The sequence below is a fragment of the Chanodichthys erythropterus genome, chromosome 16 (genome assembly GCF_024489055.1).
Source record: "Chanodichthys erythropterus isolate Z2021 chromosome 16, ASM2448905v1, whole genome shotgun sequence".
Taxonomy (NCBI): domain Eukaryota; kingdom Metazoa; phylum Chordata; class Actinopteri; order Cypriniformes; family Xenocyprididae; genus Chanodichthys; species Chanodichthys erythropterus.
Genome location: NC_090236.1, coordinates 26,056,345 through 26,081,531, shown reverse-complemented (window position 1 = coordinate 26,081,531; position 25,187 = coordinate 26,056,345). Strand labels below are relative to the sequence as shown.

Below are 25,187 nucleotides of genomic sequence, written 5' to 3'. Positions count from 1 at the left end.
AATGAGGTTTTATTAATCAACATAAATGGGAGTAACCATACACAGGCTGTTTTGTGCTGCTGTATTTACTGTCCAAGCTTATTGTTTCAAAAACATACGTTCATTCTATTACTGTTCTGTGCCTGTGAGGTGTTGGTTCTGTTCTAAAACCTAGTAAGTTTCCTACTTAGGCAGCATTTTAAGACCACATTGATACAGTATACCGATGTGAAGGTTAATCTAAATATACAAATTTACATATTTTTTGGCCAAAATCTAAGGCAGCATTGCTTGTATCCTTTGTGAAGAAAGCAATCGCATAATGCATTGCAAATTAATAATTTATACAATACCAAAAAGAACATATATTTTACCCAAGATTTTACCCCAAAATGGTGCTGTTTTTATGCTTATTAGAGTAAAATCCAATGGCTCAGCGAGGCCTGCATTGACAGCAAGTTCATTTAAAACTTTCAAATGCCAAGAAAGGTACTAAAAACACATTCATGTGACTACAGTGGTTCAATCTTAATGTGATGAAGTGACGAGAATACTTTTAGTGTGCCAAAAAAGCAAAATAGCTTGACTTTATTTAACAATGTCTAGTGATGGGCAATTTCAAAACACTGCTTCATGAAGCTTCAAAGCTTTACGAATGTTTTGTTTCGAATCAGTGGTTCGAATTACGTATCAAACTGTCAAAGTCACGTGAGCCATTGAAATTTCGAAACACTTATGACGTAACGAAGCCTCGTTTACTGAAATCACGTGACTTTCACGCTCCGTACCACTTTTTTCAAAACAAAAGATTTGTAAAGCTTCGAAGCTTCATGAAGCAGTGTTTTGAAATCGGCCATCATTAGATATTGTTGAATAAAGTCGTTTTTTTTGTTTTTTCGGCTCACAAAAAGTATTCTTGTCGCTTCATAACTTAAAGGTTGAACCACTGTAGTCACATGGACTGTTTTAAATATGTTTTTAGTAGCTTCCGGGCATTTAAAAGTGTAAATTAACTTCCATCGGATCCATCGGATTTTATAAAAAATATCTTAATTTGTGTTCCGAAGATGAACGAAGGTCTTACGGGTGTGGAACGACATGAGGGTAGTTAGAGTAATTAATGACAGAATTTTCATTTTTGGGTAAACTAACCCTTTAAGTAACACATTTCAAATCAGCAATAAAATCTGACACGAACTATCCCATAAACCCTCAAATAACATTGGTCCTGCCAATGTGCATGTGCAGCCCAAAGTGCATGTTTTCGGAAAATAATTGTTTCTATGAGATGACTTTACCAATTTTTGATTTGCTCTTTTGTTTGCAAGGTGGCAGTTTCTCCCATTAATAGTAATAGTGAACAGGCTTGGTATATATATAATTTTTACTACACATAAGAAGCTGTCTGTGAAGGCAGCTCACTAGTCCCATTTTAATTAAGCTGCTGCCTATGTTAGAAGTAGATAGAAAGGCAGTTCACTAGGTTTTGTAACAGAGCCATTGTCATGTGTCTAAACCAATAAGTGCAGCATAGCTGAAAAATTAGATTCTTTAACATTTTCTCCTTCTTATGAATATAGTTTGGAACACTCATGACTATCTTGTAGTGATGTTTTAAAAACAGCAAATTTCATAGTTTAAGAATAGCCACATCTTAGATCAGCCTGATCACATTAATCACAATCAATAAGCTAGCATGAAATTAACTGTCATCCGTGTGCAAAAACCAATCAGATCGGCCCATCAACTCACACACTTAAAAGGTCGCAATGTGATAGGCTTTCATTAGGATTATTGCCATTTCATTTCCATAGAATTATCTCGAGCAGGCATAATGAAATGAGATGTGCTGCTTGGATGAACAGAAATACAAACATTCAGCCAGTGACAGGCGTCAGCCACGAGTTTCCTCTCTCACTCGATCTCCTCTTCTTTGCGATGCCCTCTCTCATTCTTTCGTAACACTCAAATAAGTGTCATGGATCTGTGTTAACGACAACCCTGTCAGGCTGAGAAAGCCATTCCCTCACAGCCAACTTAAAACATATCTGATTTCTGCTTTTGATATTAATCAGTCATTTTTTCATGGGTTTTAAAGAAGTGGAGCAGATGTAAATTGGCGTGTATTTGTCAGGAAGGCGTGTCAGCAGAATTTGTGTGTGTTGCTGAGTGGACTGTAGCAGGCAGGCAGTGTGGGCTCCTGTAATTTCCCAGGTGTGCTGCACAGCTGGGTCACGGGCTCATTCTCCTTCATCACACAGTTAACCTGCACTGACTCAGCTGAAGCCGTTTTGAGCATCTTCAGCAGGTGAATGCACAAGCTGCATGTGTACTGTAAAAGACACACTGAGGCTGAACTGATTGATTGCTGTTTGTCATGGAGGTATAGAAGATTCTTGTTTCATAAAGTTTTCTTATTGATTCTCACAAAAAAACAACAAAAAAAACACTCTTTTAGAACTTTAAAGTCAACATGAAATACCATGTGCAACTCATTTTACTTCTGCAATCTGACATAAGTCTGAGTGAAACAGGATATTTAATGAGGAAAAAGGCTTGATTTCATCCATCTGGAATAAATTGACGTGCAGATTACGTTCCAGAATAGACCCGGATTGATGGAGTGGAGGGGTTGAAAAAGCATGAGGGAATACATGACGTCAGTTGTTTCAGAGGCGGAACATTTGATTAGATTTTGAAAACAAAGACAACAAAAAAAAAATGCACAAAACGTTTTTTAATTATTTGTTTAATATTTGAAATTATATTAATATATTTAATCATATTAATATTAAAATATAATACTTTTTATTTTTTAGAAAAAAGGTAAATAAATGTGATAAAAACAGATAAACATTTTCTTCTGTTTGGAATAATATGCACCAATGAATCATGAATTAAGAAAGTAAATATTTTCAGATTTTATTTCATGTTTCATGTAAAGGTGAAGCTTGTATTTTCTGTGCCACTAGCAGCATAAGAATTGCAAAATTAACAACTCTAATTTGGTGCTGCCAGTGGCAGAGAAATTACACACTTCATTTTATCCTAATTGTGGTAAACCAATTATAAAATCTCAGTGTAAAAAATGTGTTTTTATTTAATTATCAGCCAATCTTACATTTCATATTGATTTAAAGGTCTGTTGATGGTATAAGTCGTCAAAATTTCACTTTAACAGGTTTTTGTAAGTTTATATCTGCGGTGAAACACCTGGACCCTTCCTACAGTCTCAGGTCTACCCATGTGTGGGCTCATCAAGCTTACACATGACTCCCTCTGTTTTATTCCACTGCGCACATGAAAGCATTTCATTCATCCCCCTCAACCAGCAACTTTAATTACCACTGTACTAATTACATCAAATCACTGACATCTCCATCTGATACGGCAGGGACTTCAAAGACTAATTGTCTTTGAGCCCTGCGTTTTGAGCAGAAAGCACTGAACAGAAATACCAACCGCCTGTTCTGTGGCTCTGTCTCATTCTGTTGCTCATATTATGTGTCAAGCAAACATTTCTGACTGTTTATTTATTGTTTTTTTCCCCTCTCTCTGTCTGTTTGCAGTACGACAGCGAAAACATGTTCATGAGTATGCCAGAGCCCAGCCAGGACTTTGTGCCAGGGAACCAGGTGGGTTAATTACTGCTCACTCCTTTTGTTTTAAGTCGTAATTAAACAAATTTAAGCCGCTGCATCACAAATTAGAGCCGCTATCAGTCGCCACCATAATCAGGGGCTATTATAACATGTAAACAAAGCATTTAAAGCTTAATGAAATGAAGCTTTAATGCATATTGTCGCAGGCTTTCATTTCCTCCATTTACACTTTCATTAAAAACGACACACAGTATGGACTGCAAACAAGGCCATGGGTTTATAAAAGGCAGACTGCAGCGCAGTTCTCCTCTAGTTATGCTCGTTACTCATCGAAAAGAAGTTTATTTCAGGATACTTGCACTTGTTCAAACATCCAAGATAAAAGGCTGTTTCATCAGTGACTCGAGCTTTGCCGACTAGATAGTTCTTGCTATAAAAAGCACAGCTTGATTAATATTTTAAACTAAAACATGCATTTCGGTGCATTAAGGTCAAGGGTGAACATGTCTGCTTGAGGAGAGCAGGTTGTCTTAAGGGACCTTCTACATGTTTGCCTAATGAATTAAGGCTACAGGTTAATTAGCGCCCCTTAGGACACATTCTGCTGTAGGGAAGTGAATGTGACAGGTGGCTGGATGCACTGTAGATGGACTGATCATGTAAAATAGTACGTTTAGAGTCGAACTTTAGGATTTTTTTCCCGCAATATTCTCCCTGCTAGTTTTATCAGCCAACAGCAGGCTATGTATGATGTTGCTGCTCTATTAAAACATTTTCTTCCTGCTTTTGTCACAAGCTGTTTGGGGTTGGCCTGTTTTTATAGATGCATTGATCTGCACTATGTGCTTGCATTCCATTAAATTTAAGCAAGCTACATTTTGACATTTCAAACTTCGAATACTATACACAATGGGATGCTGAAATATTACTCAAGGTTAAAAACAACTTTTCTGCAAAGCGCCTTGACGCAGTAAACACAATGAAAGCGCTGAATTCAATCTGTTTGTGGATCACAGAGTTTGGCCTTTAATGTAAGACGTGTAGAGTGTAATGTGTAATAGCTCCTGCTCTAAAATAACTCCCCCATCTCACTTGTGTTTTTCTCATTACAAGTTAAAAAAGTGTTATGAATAATTATTCCATTTGCAAAAGTAAATTTAATAGTGAAACACGTTGTAAGAAAAAACTGTCCATATGGTTTGGCAACCTGCTCAAAACATCTTCTGTCTTTTAGTTTGACATAAGTAACGTTTAACAGGTCTCTGTTCTCTTGAAACGTGTGAAGGTGCAATTCACACCTTTATCACGCACGTTGAAAATTGTATATTTAAACTTAATCATAAACACATTCGCTTGCAGATTGACAAAGTTGTAGGTCTTTGTGCAATGACAGACATATATTTAAGTTTGCTACATGTATGGTCAAACATATGGATTATGATGGTCAATCAGCTGACTAGTTAGGTCAATTAGTTCAATTAGATTATAATATAATATAAGGTCCCACTTTATATTAGGTGGCCTTATGTACTTAAATTGAAATTAATCATTTGATACAATGCACTTATTGTGTACATGGGTCAATGACGTGACGGGTCATTTTTTTGTCTAAAGGCCTTAATAATAATAGATAGATAAAAGATATGACATCCAAAGAATGTAAGGTAGTACTGCTAGATCTCTTTTATTGAATCCAAAAGGTTTTAATTATATTTTGCTACATATAAAGGTATTTTAAAGATTTTGACGTGTCAAAAGGTCATTCGGTTTAACCGTCCAAAGTCAACCATTTAATTTGTGAATAAAATATCTTAAAATGTAATAAATGTATATATTTTTTATTTTAGCATTATTTTATAACATCATATATCAACATAATGCAAAATGGTATTAAAATTATGCGTAAAAGTCGTTACCTTGTTATGAGAAAGAATGTCCGGAAAAATGAATTTCATTGATGTCATTTGGAGTAACCAATGTAAATGGACCATTTTGGATCAAGTCATGCGATTAGTATCATGTGACAGGATTTGATATCATTCAGACGCCTGCTAAGGACCACACACGGTCATGAAGCAAAGTAACTAACTCTCTCTTAACTATTTAAAAAATTAATGTTTTCACTTGCTCATATGCATGTCATGTCCTGAAATATCAGGTCATTTGGTACAACCGCTATGAAACATGGAAAATGTTGTAATATTTTAAAAACTTGTACTAAATATAAAATGTTTGATTGTCCTTTTGTTAACTAGCTAGCTAGCTAGATATCAGCCTCTTAGCATTGTTTGAAAATGTCGCCAATATGATTCGGCATAACAAAAAGAATAATTCGTTAAAACCAAAATTTTGGTTAAACCGTATGACTTTTTTGGTGACAAATTTTGTCCATCTTGTAATAAATGAAAAAAGCAGTGTTAATTGATTATAAAAACCACATAATCTCATTATTAACACTTTATTAAAACATTAATTATATCTCCATTATATTTTTTGACACCTTATTCGTCAATGACCCACATACATGTTTTTACATTGTACTTATGTTTTGAAAAATACCTGCATGTAATTACATCTGTAATTAATTTCTGTAATTACATTTATAATTACCCTGTTTACCAATCCCTTACACCTTAACCCACCCTTAAATCTACCCATACCACCAAACCTGTCCCTAACTTTACACATATCCCACCTCAATAGCAGCAAAGGTGATTTGCAGTACAATATGAAGTACATTGAACTTAAGTACATAGTAGTTAAGGCCACCTAATATAAAGTGGGACATTATAATATAATATAATATAATATAATATAATATAATATAATATAATATAATATAATATAATATAATATAATATAATATAATATAATATAATATAATATAATATAATATAATATAATAAGCAACAACAATAAATAAAAAAATAATATAATTTCACAGCAAATTAGTGTTAGTGATTTTGTTTTGTTTTTAAAGAAACTATTCGGTGTAATCTAATCTAATATCAGTGGACAAATATATTAGTTAATAGTCGACCGAAACTAAATGCTAATAGTTGGCATCCACTGACTTGTCACAGTTTTAAAAGCACATGTCTAATTATGATGTCATGTCGTTACATGCTTTGCTTTGGGTCATGCTTTGCTTTGTGCTTAAAAAGTTATGTTCATGTTCAGCACATGACATATCTTATGTGAGTCCTAAAAGCTCTTCAGTAAGCACTGACAGTGCATTGTGATATAGAGAATTAGTGAGAATTACAGTCTAACCTGTGGGCTGTAGAGACTAAGCCCAGTGGTGTTATGGCTCTCAATAGGAAGAGGAAAAATAAATAAATGATATTTGACTCATGTATTATTCAGCGCACTGTAGCAAATGCATTCAGGAGAATGTAAAGGAAAGTGCACTAAATTACAGGTCACTTGTTTGTTTCATAGAGTTTATAATTCTTTAAAAGAAAAAGCTGCATACGGTACTATTGTGCCCCCCATTACATAGCCTGAAATTGATTTAAAATGTGCACTGTCTGCATTGTACATCCCTGGTCACTGTGTTTAAGGTGCTTATGTTGCATGTTTGCTACAGCTTTAATGTGGGTGGAGATGAAAGATGCATTGAGAATGTAAAGCACAAAGAGTGATGAAAGTTGAATGGAGTCTTGCATGTGCTATCGTTTCTTGTTACCCTGCTGTGTCGGTTGACCCCTTGGCCTTGCATCCCACTGTAGTTCCGCGTGCCTGCCAGTCCCAGCCAGACGCAGCACAGCAACAAACAGGCCGGCGGCCACTGGAAAAGAGAGACCCCTACACACACGGACGGCCACCGTCTGACATGGGTAAATAACCCTACACCAACGCCGAGCAGACGCCCATCAATGCAAATTAACATCAACTTACGTACTGAGTGTGTGTCTCATCCATATGGACCCTTTTTACATTTACAGGTTTGGAAAACGGAAGTGGCTGATTATTATTTATGTACTATAAAAACACTACTTTGTATAAATCATTTAAAAATGAAACACTTAAAATTCAAGTCAATCATTTTAAATGCTACAAGTGATGTTAGGCATCACAACAGTATAATGTGCATGATGAGAAACAGATAATTATTTTGAGATTTGCTACAGGTTACATTTAACAATTTTATTAAATTATTAGTGTTTTTAAAGATTAATTTAAGTGAGCGTTAGATGAAGCAAATGACATGTGAAAGTGTAAAAATAGAGGAAATTAGCAGCACAAGTAAATATCAGTTATTGAGCGATAACGGTAAACCTCTTAAGTCTTTCTAGAAGAGTTAATAAAAAGAAAATGAATATTAATAAATTAATATCGAGATAGATTACAACAATTTGTTGTAATTGATTACAAGTTGATTACAGCAACTTCCTTAGCAGCTGCATTTGAAACCGTACGCATATTAGAGTATCAAAATGTCACACAACATGAAAATGAAACAAGCTAGCTATCATGCTAACAAATAAAATGAATCATCACAGTTACTGACTGAAGAGATATAGGGTGAATTCAGGTTTTTGGGAAAAAGTGTCCCAATCACCCTAAATTCACCCTAGCTTCTAAATTAATTTGTACGCATCTTTTTCACAATTGAAATGTTATCGATTATCCTGGTCGCTAATGCTAATTTAGAGAATGTTGCCTTAAACTCCTTTGCAGCAGTGCCTACTGGATTTTTCTTTTCTTTAACTTTACATTAAAATATGTACATTAAGAGAGAGAAAAGCTAACCTGCTAAATTAAAGTTGAAAATACCTTGAAGTTTGTGAAAAGGGTCCATTGTACTGTATACAGTCTTTAGACGATGTCTGTCCCTGCATCCTGCACTCCATTGTTGTGTAGATCACAAATCTATTTGCCATTGAGCTCCACATTGATTTCACATGTATGAATAGGATTGCTGTAATCTTAGAGCTGCTTTGAGTCTAGCACTACTTTTATGTTTCCCTTTGAATCTTAAAACTCCCTTTGTAGATATTACTTCCTTTTGCTTATGAGCTGCAGTCTCTATTTTCTGCTGTTTTCGTGCTTCCTTGCATCTCTCTCCCTCTCTCTTTCTCAACTTCTCTCTTTCCCTCTGTTGGGAACAGGTAATTACTTTTATTGGCAACAACAGTTGAATTCACCTTGACCTCAGTGTGTGGTTTGTAGCCACAAAGCTTTCTCCTGCTTTTAAACACACATTAACTGAATTAGAGAGAAGTGTACCCCTGTGCCTATTTTAAACTTCACACTCAGGAAGCTAAAACTGAAGCTGAAAAGCGTCCGCCGCTCCAGTGCTGAAGGCAAAACATACTGCATACTGTCTTTTAATCTGCTCTATAATACAAACCAAAGGAAACCTGGAAAGCAACCAAGGCCAAGTGTAAGGATCATGGTTATTATATGAATGGTTGGTGAAGTGCTTTTGGTTTGATCTGATAGTTTTTAGGTTTATTTTAAAGATTGAAATGCTGCCGTGGTCTGTGCACTGGTATGAACAACACTGTTACTTTCATAAGCCGGTCCTCAGAGCGATTGGTGAGATCAATGATGTTGAGTGTACCGTTGCAGATGTAATTTATGTGCATTGATACTGAAACTAGAGGTGGCCCTTCACATCTCTGCAGTTGGAATAGCAAAGTATCGTGGACTATATTTGCAGGGGTTAAACTGCGATTTTGAAGGTCGAAGAACTTTAAGATCTTGTAATGAACTTGAAAGCTATTTTGTTCTTACTAAATGGAGCCAAAAAGTATGTAGTGGAGCAAAAACTGGTCTAGATCAAACATATACAAAATGGATAGAAAAATAAACTGATGACCTTTTTTTCTTCTTTTAAACTTGTTAAAACAACATTTTGGTGCAATTTTACCCCTGAGTATTTGACAGATCTGAAAAACAAAATATAAATATTAGGCTATGGGGGCTAGTTGTCATTTATAAGTCAGTTTCTGTATTGACACATACCTTAAAGTTTTACTTATTAAAAACTTGATATTGCGCAGAAAAAGACAAGTTGTCACAATGGAATATACCAATAAATAGCCTATTATAGGGTTTTCATCAAAATTTAAACAGTAAAACAATTATGAAAAAACAAAAATGTAAAAGATAACTTTCACAAATATGAAATTGTGAATAAGAAATGTTAAATGTTATAATTTTAAATGATGTGACAACTGCTGACATGACATTTATGAAAAACCTTTGAACTTCTGAATTCTCTTTTTAAGAGTATTGGCTTTAAATAATGTAAAAGATTTAGTGGTTGGAAATTTAACTTATGAACAGAGCTTGTGATGAGAGGGACTTTTTATAAAGGAAACGGGCATGTGTTAAAATGACATTTAAAAACTTCTGTTCATCTCTTTGAAATCTGCCTGCCTTTTTTGCCATCAAAACATTCCCACTGACTGACAACACTTTTAAAAGCCTCGTAGCTGCTTGAAGTGACAAAATGTGATACTGTTATCCATCTGAGCATCTCTGGATGTGGAGATCCGTTTCTCTCTGAGAGACATAACAATAATAACAGCCCAGGAAAAAAAAAAAAAAACAGAATCAATGAAATGTTAAAATACATAGAGAATTCATCGGCCAGACTGCACCTCAGCACTGTCTGTCTGCACACAGGTTCTCTCCTATCTCACCATCTCCTCTCATTCCCCCTTCTTCCAACCCAAACCATGTGTTTCTTGGCCATTAAATAAAAGCCACATTTATTAGCCCAAAATGGCGGAGTGTTGAGCGCATGTCAGCCCACAAGCGCTCTGTATCAACGTTTATTTATTTTAAATGCAGCAGCAAGATGAAGTAGCGTGTGCCAGCGATGCTAGATAAAGCCGACTACAGCACACACTCACTGAACACTAAAAATATACACACTTCTCATATTTCTGGACTATGCTCAAAGACACTACTTGTGAAAGTGCTCGCTTTGACTCACAGAGCGAGCAATGTTCACTTAACAACTCTTGGTTTTTGTATAAACCTGATTAAGTGTTTAACAATCACGTTCGGTCGGGTGAAATGATCTTATCTGTGTTATATAGAAGATGCAATGCGGCATTCAGGAAATGTATTTGATGTTAATACTATCCCAAACTATAAGAGCAGCACAGACAGATACAATATGTTATTTGTGTGTTTCTTGCACAGAATGTATTTGCCCACTGCAATGGTTTGATATGTATATAGTCTCTGATGAGGGGGGTTGTCAGATTGCTGTGTGGGTTTATATAGAGTTGCTCGTATCCATCCCCCACCCCCCTCCCCCCAGATGTTGCAGAGCTCTTGGGGGACCAGGAGAAAGCTGTGCATTTTAAACATGCATAAACTAACCTTGTGCTCTCTCCTGGGAATGAAGAGGCCCGTTCTTACATGTGCTTTTTAGTGTATTTCAGACATGTTCAGAAATGTTCTCTTGAGCCAGACTAATGTTTCTATACAACATTTTTATTAAATATTCTTAAATATTCTTAAATAGTCACTATAATAATCTAGCAGTTTCTAGCATTGTATTTCTCATAATATGCATTATTCAGAGATATTCATGAATTGCATATTCATGCATGCATAAGCTTTAAGCTGCTCAAAGGCATTGATGCAGCGTGCCGGACAGGGAGTGGACCACGCCTGTATGCTTTGATCCCGTTCGGGGTATAAGACACGCCGGGTGTGATGCCGCAGCTTGGGTCAGACGAGGCTTCGCACACTCTCATGTCACCTCCGATAGACAAAGTAAAAACCTCATCCAAAATGCTTGACCTTAATGCTAGCACAAAACAGACAAGCCCTTCTGCATTTATCCAGAAGCTCTCAACAGTAATCGGCAGCTCAGCGGGTCCGAGGTTGTTTTGGGGGCCCAGCCAAAGAATGTTGCATTCAAATGATCACTGCCCCTGGGTCCCAGAGGTATTCATTACAGGCTGAATTGCTTTCATTGCCTCTCTCACACAATCCCAGCCTAGATGGCAAATGAAAAGCCGATTGGAAAAAAAATAGGGCACCTTATTAAGTTAAACTACTGTAGCATTTAACCTGACATCTTCATTATTCAAAATTACATTACGAAAAAGCCGCCTCATCTGTAGGCGCAGGTTAGCATTGTTTACGTTTTCCTTTTCGCTGTTCTTTGGCAATTTAATTGGCGGAAGGGCATGACAACATGTTGGAGTGCTCTTTGTGCCACATGGAGCTCTGGGTAATGATCCACAGCCAATCCTGGAGTGATCATTTAAATAGAGTTGGTTTTATTTTCTGAAAGTCAATTTCTGCGAAGGCAAATAAGTGTCGCCTAGAAAAAAACCTTTTGAAAAGTTGCACCTAATGTCCCTTTCACACAGCAATCCTGGTAAATTACCATAAAATGACTGGAACGAATTTACTGGTAAATACACAAATATGCTGTTTACACAAGCAATGGGGTTCAGCACCAAAATACCGGTCCCGGACATGACACGCTTGAAAAAGATTGAAACATGGCGCAACTGCCAAAGATGTCCATCTAGCACATATTTACATAGAAAAACGAATAAAATGCAGCTGTGCTTACTGTAAATGGCACGGAGTAATCAATCTCAATAAGAAATTTATGATTGGCCCGAAACATCGTACATGCTAATACTAGTAATCTTCATTCTTCGTTCACATACAGCATCATACTGGTAATTTTCTGGGAATGGTACACCTTCTCATACTGGTAAATTGCCAAAACCGATTTATCAATATTCACACATGATCTCTTAGCGGTAATTTACCAGTAAAGACTGTGTTTGTGTGAAAGGGGATTAACTGTCACCGTCCCGCTAGCGGGATTCTTGGTGCTCTTTTTTTTATTGCCTTTTTTACCTATCACATATTTTAGTAATCATCATAGATTAGGTATCATTCAAAAGCTTAAAAACTCATGTGAAAACCATTTTGAAATCAGACATTGTGTTACAATTGAAACGGTACTTTAAATCTCCTCCTAGTGGGCAGTGTCATGTTTCATAGTGCATCTTTTTAACAATTTTAGAATCAATTTTTTTTTCTAATCTTGACAAAACATATCGTCAGAAAGGTCTGAGACTCAAGGTTCCATATTTGGCAACTGTTTTGTGATAGAAGTGATATTGTGACAGAAATGTATTTATTTGTGTCAGGAGAAGGCATCACAAAAAATTAATGCAATATAGCTATCACCCGGTGGCTATTTTTGGTATAGCGCCTAAGCAAAATCTCTGGGAGCTTCAATGATATTTGAATATGATATTTGTTGTGATATCAACTTCAAATATGGCTTTTCATTTTATAGCAATTTTAGAATAAAATTATTTTGTAATATATATATATATATATATATATATATATATATATATATATATATATATATATATATATATATATATATATATATTATATTTATATATAAATGTTTAATACAGTACATTTGTTCTACTTTTAGTTTTCACATTCAGTGAATCTTGTGCCGATACCAGAGTACAATTTTAGAATTTCGCAAAAAATAATAATAATAACACATTTTATTATTAAGAAAATTAAGAATAATTAAAAAAAAGAACAAAACAAGAATGCATTTATTTTTCTATATTCATTTAAAATGTTTTTCTTTTCTTTTTCATTTCATTTATCATGTTTATAAATGAATTTTATTATTATTTAAATGATTAAAAATTATTATTCAAAATTGAAGTGGGTAGGTGTTTGAAACCAACATGGTAAATCTAATGGACAGATTTTTTCTGTTCTTGCTGTAATGTCCACAGCTAGAGGTAAAAACACTTGATTTAAAAACTGGAATACAGCTTCCCTAGTTGACAACAAGCCTTCAGTCTCACCCATCCTTCGAAATCGTATGTCTATCAGAAAGCATCTTCTAAATTTGTTTTAATGCATTTTGTGGCATAATGATGGGGCGTATATCTTATCTGAAAATGCACGTTTTCTCATCCACCTCATATCTCAGTACGTGTGCTCTTTTTTCATAATGACGAGCTGATTTACGCCTGTCAAGATGGAAGGATTATAAACAATCTACATCTCCATTGTGAGGCTGCAGTAATTTAATGCGTACTTTCTGCTGGTGAAGCATTTCTGCCACTCATTCACTACACTATGTTAAAAACACAAGAGCTCTCTTATATCTTTCCGCTCTCTCTCATTTCTTTCCTTATTGTCAGTGTAAACCACATCAGATACATGACTATTCCCCCAGTTTATTCCACTCTTCCCCTCCGCTGTGAAGCTTTGATTGACTGCTGACTGTGAAGTCGGCCATAGACAATGATTCCATACAGCCATCATGACCATCATCAGTAATTGATAGTAGATTTAAATGACTCTACTGCTCATTTGCCATTCATCTCCCACCAGTCCCATTACCCTTGTGCTATTTGACAGGCAATCACCTCCCTGAGAGATTTGTTGTCCAGTCGAAATGATGTCACACGAAATAGACAAGGACTTGCACATTGTGGATCTCAAAACTTGTCTTTTTTCTCCTTCCCCTCCTTTGCATGTAATGCAAACGAGTGTTGTTGGGAAACTATGTGTCATCCAAAGTCCTCATTTACACAGAAATTGAAGTTTGAAATGTTTCATTTATTGTTAAATGAAAGATAGCCTTTTAGAGGAAAACCGCACACCGAAATTATGTTAAAATTATACGTAGTGGTCTGAATGTAACCGGATTGTGAATAGTAAACACAGAACTGAATGTACAGATATTGTGCGGGTAATTTCCCACAATCCTGACTCAAAATTTAAAAAGTTCATTTAGTTCATTTCAAATGATCTGATTCAGATCGGAACTTTCTGACCCTGGAAGTTTAATCAGATGACACAAAAATATTTCAATTACCAATGACATGACTACAGATTGAAAAAATGAAGCATGTTTAAACAAGAGGTTGGAATTGGAAAACACATATTGCTTCAGAAAACACATTTATTCAGATTAGCTGGAACATTTTTGCAGTTTCTAGTTTAATAAGTAGATCTGCATCAGGAGACACCATGTTTTGATATGTTTGTACGCTCTGCCTCATCTAACGTCTTCTTTTTCACAACAAAAACACACAGATGTGGGAAATGTTTGCAGTGCTCTTAATTTTTGTGCATTTCACTTTTTTTTTTCAGAGCCACACACCACAGCACAGGGTTATTTATTTCCTGTGTTCTCTTTCTTGGCTGCCTGTTTACGCATCTCAGTGTCAAAAAAAAAAAAGGAAAGTGTAAAAAAAGAAAGACAGGATACTAAGAAACATTGTGTACCGTTAGAGCACATAAACAATCACGCCTCGACTGGAGCGGACAAAACGGTCATCTGTTTATTTGTATAATTTTTACCTGAATATAATAATTTCTTCTTCTTCTTTTGACAATAAGTACATTCCTCGCATGTATCAACAGCAATGTAAGCCACTGCAAACAGTCGTCTTGTTTTATGTGATTTTTTTTTTTTTTTTTTTTTTTAATTTGGCAGTAAAATCATTCCTCTAAGGGCCTTACTGTATGAATTATGCCAGCATATTTCCCGCAAACAAACGCAGACATCTGTGAGGCACAACACAATCAAATATGCAAATGAGCATGATACATTGGCTTTTAGAGGCAGAAGTAGGAAGCTCATTAAAACGATTATTGCAATCCTTAAAAGTAACAGTTGGACCGTTATTTGAGTTGAGTTTGAATTTGGAACCAATTTCATACCTAATTGCCTGTAGTTGGCTGTCTGACAGGTTCATTTAGTTTGCTGCAAATAAAAGCTATGTATTAGAGATAATAAAGCAGCAGAAAAGAGGAGCCCCTTTCAAGGTAAAAAAAAAAAAGAGAGAGAGAGAGAGGGATCGTTTCGAGTCGAATCAGAGGTTGAGGCATATTTACGGTTAACGTTTCGTGAAGTGTTCGGCGCAACGTGTTTTCCGGCTTCCCTTTGGTACAGAAAATATACTTCGACTCTATGCCTTCTGATAACTGTATATATTTTTCTACAGTATTTTACTCCAAGGGAGTGTTTACCGAATAATTTATGATTTTGCTTGGATTTGTACAGCCTTTCATCTCCTTATCTGCTTTACATCTTTTTCATCACAGTCTAAACTGACAGGGGCTGGAGGAGGCAGCGTGCGGGACGGGCTGTTTTAAGGCAGCCAAAGCAAACTTCACAGCCAAGCACAAGTGACTGTTCAGCCTCATAAAAGCAGCCTTTTGTTATAGTCTAATGAGATTGATTGACCATTTGCATATAATTTTACTTCCTCAAAGGCTCAAATAGTACGAATGAATCACTGTAATGTGCAGCGCACTTTGATGTACTTTATTCAGCATTTCATTTGCTGCGTATATAGTTGTGATTAGTCTTTTTTCTGTTATTGATACAGTGTGAATCATTGCCATAGCAGGATCGCTTCAGTGGCAGAATATAGAACATCAAAGAATGTTGGTTTTCAACAAGATTTTTCTGTTCTTGCTGTAACCCATTTCATTCTCTTATTTATAAGTATCAAATGGGCAGTCTGTCCTTGTTCTAGCCTACAGTTGACCCCCCATTGCGCAGTATTTCAAACTAACTGTTTGGAAAGGCTTTTCATGCTGCCTTTAGAGACTGTCTGACAAGAATGCTCATTGCATTTCACCATCTTTTCACATGCTTTTCTTACAATGTCATTTTTATGTTGTGAGATTTACAATGTGAATCAGATTCCTTTGTATTTACCTCTGAATAAATGATAATAGACATGAAAAAGTATTGTGTTCATCATCACTAATGACCAGTCAGTCATAAACGAATTGTCTTTTGAAAAAGATTGTGGTTTTGTAATCAGCCAATCACTGTTCTGATAGGTCACGAAACCTTTGTCTACTGTGTCTCTGTTCATTCCAGCAGTCCTACCCAGTGCCCAGTCTTGGGGATGAAGACTTCAACATCCCGCCAATCACTCCCCCCACCCTCCCCGAACACATGCTGGCACACCTGCCTGAGTCTGAGTCCGGAACATACCATCACCTTTGCCCCCCTGTCTCCCAGAACGGACTGCACCCCTTTCACCTGCAAGGAATGGACCTGCCCGGGATGTCAGTTCCCAACATGTTGGGTCAGGATGGTGGTCTGCTCACCAACTCCCTCTCAGTGGTGAGTACTTGTGCTCTCTGTCTAAGACCTGAGGCATATAGAAGCCCATCGAAAAGAGTAATTAATGGATAAAGTATAAAATATGTAGTAGTCACATTGTGAGATATAAAGCTACAGTTATGAGATATACAACCAGCTTCACAGACACAGTTTAAGCTAGTCCTAGACTAAAACGCATATTTGAGCTGTTTTAACTGAAAGCAACTTACACTGACATATCTTAAAATATGTCATTGCCATTGTTTTGTCTCAAGATGCACGCCAGTAATGTTTTTTTTCTAAGGCACATTTATAAAAGCTACTTAAATGCCCTAATTGAACTAAGGCCTAATCTAAGCCCTGTCTGTGAAACCGGGCCATAAAGTCGCAATTGCATGATTTAAAATTACACTGCGACATATAAAGTCATATTGTGAGTTATAAAGTGACACAACAGCAATTGTGAAATATATAAAATCGATGTTGCAAGATATAGTCACATTTAGAGATTTTGAGATGAATCACATTGTATTTTACAAAGATTAAATTTTCAAAACAAAGTTGCAATTTGTGACATTCTGTATAGTCACTACCAGTGTTGGGCTCGTTAATAAAAAAAAAATTAATTTATCACACATTACTAGCTACTCCTTTCAGAATTAATATTATTACTTTACTTAGCAACAGTAATTAGTTACACTACTACCCTTCATGCCCCACAGAATTTGTAATTGTGTATCTTCCCCATAAAAATTCTTCTAAAATGTTACTAACAACATATTTCTGCCTCATCATTTGACCCGAAATCCATATTGTAACGCAGTCAGAAGTTATTACAAACACTCAATTGTAACTGATAGTGACTTTTAAATAAAAACAATTATATTTCATGATGTATTTTATCAAAAGAAATCACAAAAGTTTGTTAGAAAATCATTTTAATTATAGTAATATAATTTATATCGGGATCAGAGGGATGTGGGTGGGCAGGCCATGTAATGCCAGAGTAAAGTAATGCCACAACTTACACAATGGTGTTCAGATCATATTTTCTCCTGATAAAATCAATGTAATGGCAATATTTCCATCCACTGAATATAAACTTTTCCATATTCCAAGCTTGCCTGCTGCACTGGTGACTTCATGTCCAGTTGTGAAAATTATGAAAATAAATCTAGGAATTATTGGATTGTTGGATTTTAAATGAGTAGGGGTTGAGGCATCAAAAGTAACTAAGTAAGTAACTAAGTTTTTTTGTGAATGGTAACTGTAATATTATTACTGAAATCTTATTAGTAATTATTACACACATATATATATATATATATATATATATATATATATATATATATATATATATATATATATATAAAATGGAGAGATTACTTATTTTACTCTAATGCTGAAATGTGTTTATGTATAATATAGAATGGAATGTTACCAAAAATACAGTTTCTTTCTGTATGGAGGAAAGTTCATTGTAAGATGCACATGCTCTCCTTTGAGATGTAACTAATGCATTTCAGATGACAGAATTACGCAACACCAAAGTCGTTTTAGTGCCCAAACAATGATTTAATTGACACAAATGAAACACCTCAACAGAGATTATAAGAGGTTGGAGCGGCATATAGAATGATTGAGATAGCACCCAGCAAATGAGAGCTAATGTGATTTAACGCACAGTGAAACAATGCCAAATTCCCTGTTGGATTAAGATAATTAAATATAATTTAGCATCAAGGCACTCCTCCTAATGCATTCTGCTTGCCATGTAGCTGTAACTAGATAGTTGTACAGTACATTCAGAAACTGTAAAAAATTAACTTTTAAATGAGAATTATATGGTTATTACAATATATTTAAATATTATAATATCTCTGTGTGACTTTTTATATATATATATATATATATATATATATATATATATATATATATATATATATATATATATATATTAGATTGAATATTTGATATAAAGATAGATTACAAATGAAAATGTGTTTATTTAGTATTATACGTATGCTTCTCTTGTCTTTTTATTCAGTTATATTGATATTAATTACAAATATCTACAAATCGCTGCCACTTCTGCAGAAATGAAACCCAAACCTTAAATTTTGGTTATGTGCAAGAAACCTCATTATGTGATTATGACACATATGAAGTGCTGGTGAGCTGTGACTAACTGTGGTTGAAGATGAATGTGAGATGTACTGGTAATCTAACGCTCGAGTCAAACTGAAACTTCTCCTCTTCATCTCTCACCTATTGTTTTCCACATACTCCATGTTTCGGGGACCAAACCTAAATATTGAGTGTTGTTTTTGTGCTCGATAAACCCTCCTCATTTTGCATTTTTCAATCATGACCTTTATTTTATTATATTCGCATGACGATTTGACTAAATGATTTAGCTTTTTATCGGAAATGAGCGCATGAAGGCGAAATTACAACTGCTGTGAGAGAAAAAAAATGGTCCAACCAATATTTTCGATTCCTTTGTTAGTCTTTTGGGAAAATGCACCTTCGTAGTGCCCCTCTCAAACTTACATCAAATACATTTTTAAAGAATAACATACACATAAAAATACACACAGAGTGACATGCACACTGAAAGATATTGAGATTCACAAAGGCATTTGTTCTTTTCACCTTAATGTTCTCAGTGCTTGGAGAACATCCATTTAGAGCGGCTATGAATTATGGTTGCCAGGCAACGGGACAGAGAGCTTGTAGCTGCAGTGGAGAATGAAAGAGCTAGCTGATGGAATTAATTTTCTCTCAGCATTAGCCTGTTGGAGCTGCCTTCTCTGGTGGAACAGAGAGTGCATTTATGTGCCTCTCACATTTTGCATTCATTGTATAGGTCTCAGAGCTTGCATTGTTTAGCCAGCAGAGATAGTGGAGTGAAATGTGCTTCACCTTAAAAACTATTAGATTAAAAGGAAAATTATCTCATAAGGTTTCACCATCCCTCCTCGTTCCATTAAAAAGAATGAAAGTAAATGCCACGGAATGGCTAAATGGATACCCTAGTAGTCCCGAGAAAAACGGAAAAGGCTTCTTTTTAAACATATAATGTGAGAGATGAGATCTCATCGGGCCGTTATGATGAGCTCAGTGATTCGCATAAAACGCAACGAATTTATTGGAAATGCTCAGGTAAGGTTTGCTTTCCAGAAAGCCACATGTCCGCTTAAATAAGCACAAGTTGATGTGTGTAAAATGTGCAAATCTAAACAGAGCTGACAGCGGAGGAGAGAGAGAGAGAGAGAGAGGGAGTGAGCGGTAAAAAGCACCGAGATCGTCCATCATCAGCGCAAAAGCCACTAAATCCTCATCCAGCAGTGGCCTAAATAAAAAAAAAGGAACAGTAATGGACATAAATCTCCATTTATTGTAAATTTGCAGCAAAGCCTACAGTTTGCAGCACTTTGCTGTGCACTGCAAAACGTTTGAGACCTTGAAAGTGCAGCGTGACAAGCTACTTCTATTAGACTGCTTTTGCATAGATCGTTTACAGTGAAGTTTAATGAAAGACAGGTATTTGCATGCGGTTGTTGTAAAATTCGAGTGAAAGCAATTAAACACCGGCATGTCCAAATGACAGATGGCGTAATACGGCTTTAAGCTTTTATACTCCAAATTACCTCACTTCTCATATGTACTCCTGCTTGTCATAAATATTGGGTGTTTTCCATCGTGTAGACTCTGACAAGCTATTATTACTAATAAGAAATAACAGCGATTTTGAAGCGGATTAACTCGAGAGGAAAGAAATGAATAGTCGAGATTATATTTCAAATTCATTCTAATGATCAAAAGGGTAAACAAAAAGCCAGTTTGTATTTTAGCTTATAAAGATCTACAGTAACACAAGGACATGAAATACACCCTCATTACTCTGCCTGAAAAAAGTCCTTATCATTGGGCTGTGGTTTTATTACCCTGAGCAAACAATTGGCTCTGATCTAGTCCAGCACTTAAGCTATTTATACCTTTTTAATGGAAACAGAAGGACATGAAAGTGCCCCTGAAGTGACAGCCGGAGTAAAGTAGACATTATTTTCCTCCCTTTAAAATGTCATTGGACTCCATGGAAAGCTGGGGTTCGCTCGTCCCTTTCATACGTCTCTGTCGCACACTATAGGAAGATAAGCATGCAAATAGTCTCCTACTGTACGTGTGATTACAATTTGCCCTGTGATTTAAAGGAAATTGATATCAAATGAGTATGACCTCCCTTGCAGCACGGGTCAGTGGATCTGATGAAAAAACAGCCAGCCCAGGCAGCCATTTGTTATTTAAAACTTAAAAAGTGCAGAACAGGCAACCTTTAGGGCTTTTGTCTGTGACCTCGTCACGTGACCTCTATTCATCCCTGGCAAGCCTTTGTCCTCTGTGTAGTGGAGATTAATGGTGAGCTCAGATGATAAATACCATCACAACCTCACTCTGACAAACGCGATTTGAGGTTTTTTCCGCGGCCGTGTTGATCCTCTTGCCATAAAGTTTTTTTTTTTCTCATTGGGAAATTTTACTAGTTATTGCAGAATGATTATACAATTTTTCACTCTTAGTTGCTGTTAGAAAGCTTGTCCTGGCTCTTAAGTTTTGTTTTACAGAGAAATAGAAAGGTGACCTTTTAATAGAATGCGTGGTTTTCAACTTGAAGTCTGTTTTCTACCCAAAACTGACCACATTGTCTTGTTACCCCGCACGAGGTGGGTATTGTCTGGTTAACTAGCAGAAAAAAGTCCCCCTCAAGAAAATACAGATGTTTCACAAGAAATCGAGTGGGAAGGGGTAAATTACTGAAAACACGGAGCGTATTAATGAGGTGTGTATGAAGGTGAACGCGTTTCGCTGAAAAATGAAACTTTCTCATGTCCATTTACATTCTAATGGTTAAACCCCCTGAAAAGTTGAACAGGTTTCCACTGCGATTTTTTTTTTTTCCAGCCATTTCATGAGAACTTGACATTTTCACCGGTGTCAGTTTATGATTAGTCAGTTAACCGCTAAAACAGCACGGATTGGAGATTTTCCTCCCGATTGCTGTGTAATGTCATGTCATTAGTCCTTTGCATCCAAATCAATTTGCGTTTGGATACATGCTGAATTCTTGTAAATTAATAGACAGTTTTTCAGATGTTCCATGACACAAAAACACTTTCATGTATTCTAATGATCATTCTTATCAAGTTGAACACATGAAAGTGCCATTGGTGGCTAAAAATTATATATATATGTGACCCTGGACCACAAAAACAGTCATAAGTCGCACAGGTATATTTGTATCAATAACCAACAATATATTGTGTGGGTCAAAATTATAAATTTTTCTTTTATGCCAAAGATCATTAGGATATTAAGTAAATATCATGTTCCATGAAGATCTTTTGTAAATTTCCTACAGGAAATATATCAAAAGTTTATTTTTGTGTGTGGATATGCATTGCTAAGGACTTCATTTGGACAACTTTAAAGGCAATTTTCTCAATATTTAGATTTTTTTGCACCCTCAGATTCCAAATAGTTGTATCTCGAACAAATATTGTCCTGTCCTAACAAATCATACATAAATGCAAAGCTCATTTATTCAGTTTTCAGATGATGTATACACCTAAATTTAAAAAAAATTGACCCTTATGACTGGTTTTGTGGTCCGTCACACACACACACATACATATATGTATATATATATATATATATATATATATATATAAAAAATCTTAGGCCACCTCCAACTTTGTTGTTTTATAAATGTTTTAATGACCATCCATATTTATTTTTCTGTCTCTTTATTAAGATAGAAATAGAAAATACAGGAAATATGTACAAAAATTGTAAAATAAATAAACAAATCAGAACAAAATGGCTTCTTTAAGCAAAAATTTGTATTTAGTGTGACCTGGACTTCTTCCAGTTTTTCATTTAGGTTTAAGAGAGCCAGGTCCATGTCATTGCTCAACTGTAAGGGGAGGTCACTAAATACTTGCCACTTTAGCCTATAGAAGCCATTTTTTCAGATTTTTTTTGTTTTCTGTTTTTTAATACTGCATACAAATTTCCTGTATTTTCTGGTTATATTCTAATAAAGAGACTGAGAAATAATTATAAACGGTCATTATACCATTACCATTGCTAAAACAACATCTAATGGCGGCCTAAGACTTTAGATATATACACAGGACTGTATATGTATGTATGTATGTATGTATATATATATATATATATATATATATATATATATATACAATTTCATTTAAATTACTTAAATTTAAAAACCACCCAGAACACTCTCATATAATTAGTAACTTTTGCATGGACAAGCCCCACTCAAAAATACATCGTTTTACAACACATGTAATGCATTTTAAAAATTATACAGTACATTTCCCTGTGTCACTGTCAATGTCTGACAGTATGAAATATGTGTGAAATATGTGTTATTCGGTGCTCTCAAAGGCTCTCTTTGACTATATTAGAAAGCGATTTCATTATGTTTTGTGTATTGAGGGTTCAGTGTGTCTGAAGTGTTTATGTGGGGAGGGAGACAGAGTCACCTGTCCTTCAGAGAAATGCCCGTGGCCTATAACCCCAAAGCTCCACCTGTCGGGGGCATTGTGCTGCACACAATGGTGGGCCTGGGGTACATTTCAGGTCACCTGTTGCTTCAGACAGTATCAGGTGACAGACTACCACTACAGGGCTTGTCCTTGTCGGAAGTGATTTATCCCCCAGATACAGTGTACAAAAGCAATGTTTTTTACACCCTGATACAGCCTAACATTCACAGCAGCAGGAAGGTGAAAATATAAGTCATAAGGCACGGATGGAGACATTAGTGCTAGTTAACATTAGGATTATCCTTGTATGTATAGGTAGACCTTTTTGTGGGCTTAGTTTTAATAAGTAATAATAATTTAATTTAACAAGCAATAATATTAAGTAGTGACTTTAACTTGAAGGAATATTTCAGGTTCAGTTCAAGTTAATGCAAAGTGCCTCACTGTAATCTCCATTTTTACCTTTTTTTAAAAAAAGAAAACAATTTCTTCAATTTAAAATTATTTTAGTGGTATTCAACATCATGCTACAAATGCTGTTAATTGAGATTCATTTGTATTTCGTTCGAGTATTTTTGTTTAAAATAAAGTTTAATTTTCATCTTCCAGATGCAGCAAATGGTCAACTCAGATTCGCGTTACGGTGGCCACCCTCAGGTGGATACGCTTAGACCCAGGGTCCAACCTGGCATGGTTCCTCAAGGTCAGCTGACCACAATTAACCAGTCACAACTCAACACTCAGTTGGGTCTGAACGGCAACAATGGCACCCATGGATCCCCATCTCCACCAGAGAGCAAGTCAGCCACACCCTCCCCCTCCAGCTCCGTGCATGAGGACGATGCAGATGATGCCGCCAAGGTGAGAGAAGGAGCTTTACCTATTCTATGATCTCATGAATATAAAAGCTTATCTTCCTCACACACATATCCTCACACACACACACACACACACACATACACACACACGCACGGTCAGGTACTATTTTATGCACTGTGGCAAAATACAGTGTATTAAAAAGAATGAGTCACTGCTGACCTTTCAGCAAGTTGTACTGCCATGTTTCCTTAAACATAGATTTGCTAAGACACTGATCTGCCTCAAGTCTGTTCTTCACAGCCCAAATGCAGCACATTTTCTCCAAAACTCCACATCAATACTGATCCTCTGGAAAGTGTGGCCATTTATGTCCTCTGCCAAGATATTTTTGTCCTGTTTCCTAAAACAGAAGACACAGTTCAGCTTAAAAAAGTCAAGAAACATACCCCCATCACAATTACAAGCTACTCGTATTCATATAAAGTTTCACAGTCATTGAAAACCTAAACATTTCAGGGGATTTTAAAACTGTGGTTTCCAGATCAAATCATATCAAGATCAAATCTAATATTTCAATCACTTATTAAACTTAAAATGTCATGGAAATTTATATAATTAGGACTGTTACAAGTATGAAGTTTTGGCTGGTGATTAATTGTCATTCAAGTAATTAAATTAAATGTCTGTTTAGTTTATTAAACAGTTACAGTATTACAGTGTAAACATAAGAAATCATTTAGTCACACTGAACTTGAAACCATAAAAATGTATGATTTATTTTAAGGCTTTTTAATAAACATATATTCCACAGAGACGAATGACATAATATTTTTAATAAAAAATAAAAAATATAATATTTAACTAAATTTAACTAAAATATTTAACCTATAATTTTTCATTCAAAAAGTACTATTTCTAATGATTTATGGTATTTATACATATGTGACCCTGGACTACAAAACCAGTCATAAGGGTCATTTTTTTAAATCTGAAAGCTGAATAAATAAGCGTTCCATTGATGTATGGTTCGTTAGAATGACAATATTTGGCCAAGATAAAACTATTTAAAAATCTGGAATTTGAGGGTGC

The 25,187-nt window shown here is 35.5% G+C and overlaps 1 protein-coding gene across 6 annotated transcripts in view; it reads left to right on the top strand.

Annotated features, from left to right (window-relative positions):
* Nucleotides 1-25,187, top strand: part of tox (thymocyte selection-associated high mobility group box) — a 66,829-nt gene that overhangs the window by 28,107 nt on the left and 13,535 nt on the right. For 2 of the 6 annotated variants that reach the window (XM_067362607.1, XM_067362612.1), the window contains 5 exons: nt 3,549-3,614; nt 6,746-6,778; nt 7,313-7,420; nt 16,477-16,725; nt 23,889-24,140. In XM_067362607.1, coding sequence (XP_067218708.1) covers nt 3,549-3,614; nt 6,746-6,778; nt 7,313-7,420; nt 16,477-16,725; nt 23,889-24,140 — 708 coding nt within the window. The remainder of the gene's footprint in view (nt 1-3,548; nt 3,615-6,745; nt 6,779-7,312; nt 7,421-16,476; nt 16,726-23,888; nt 24,141-25,187) is intronic. The other 4 variants (XM_067362610.1, XM_067362613.1, XM_067362608.1 and 1 more) reach the window with 3 other exon arrangements.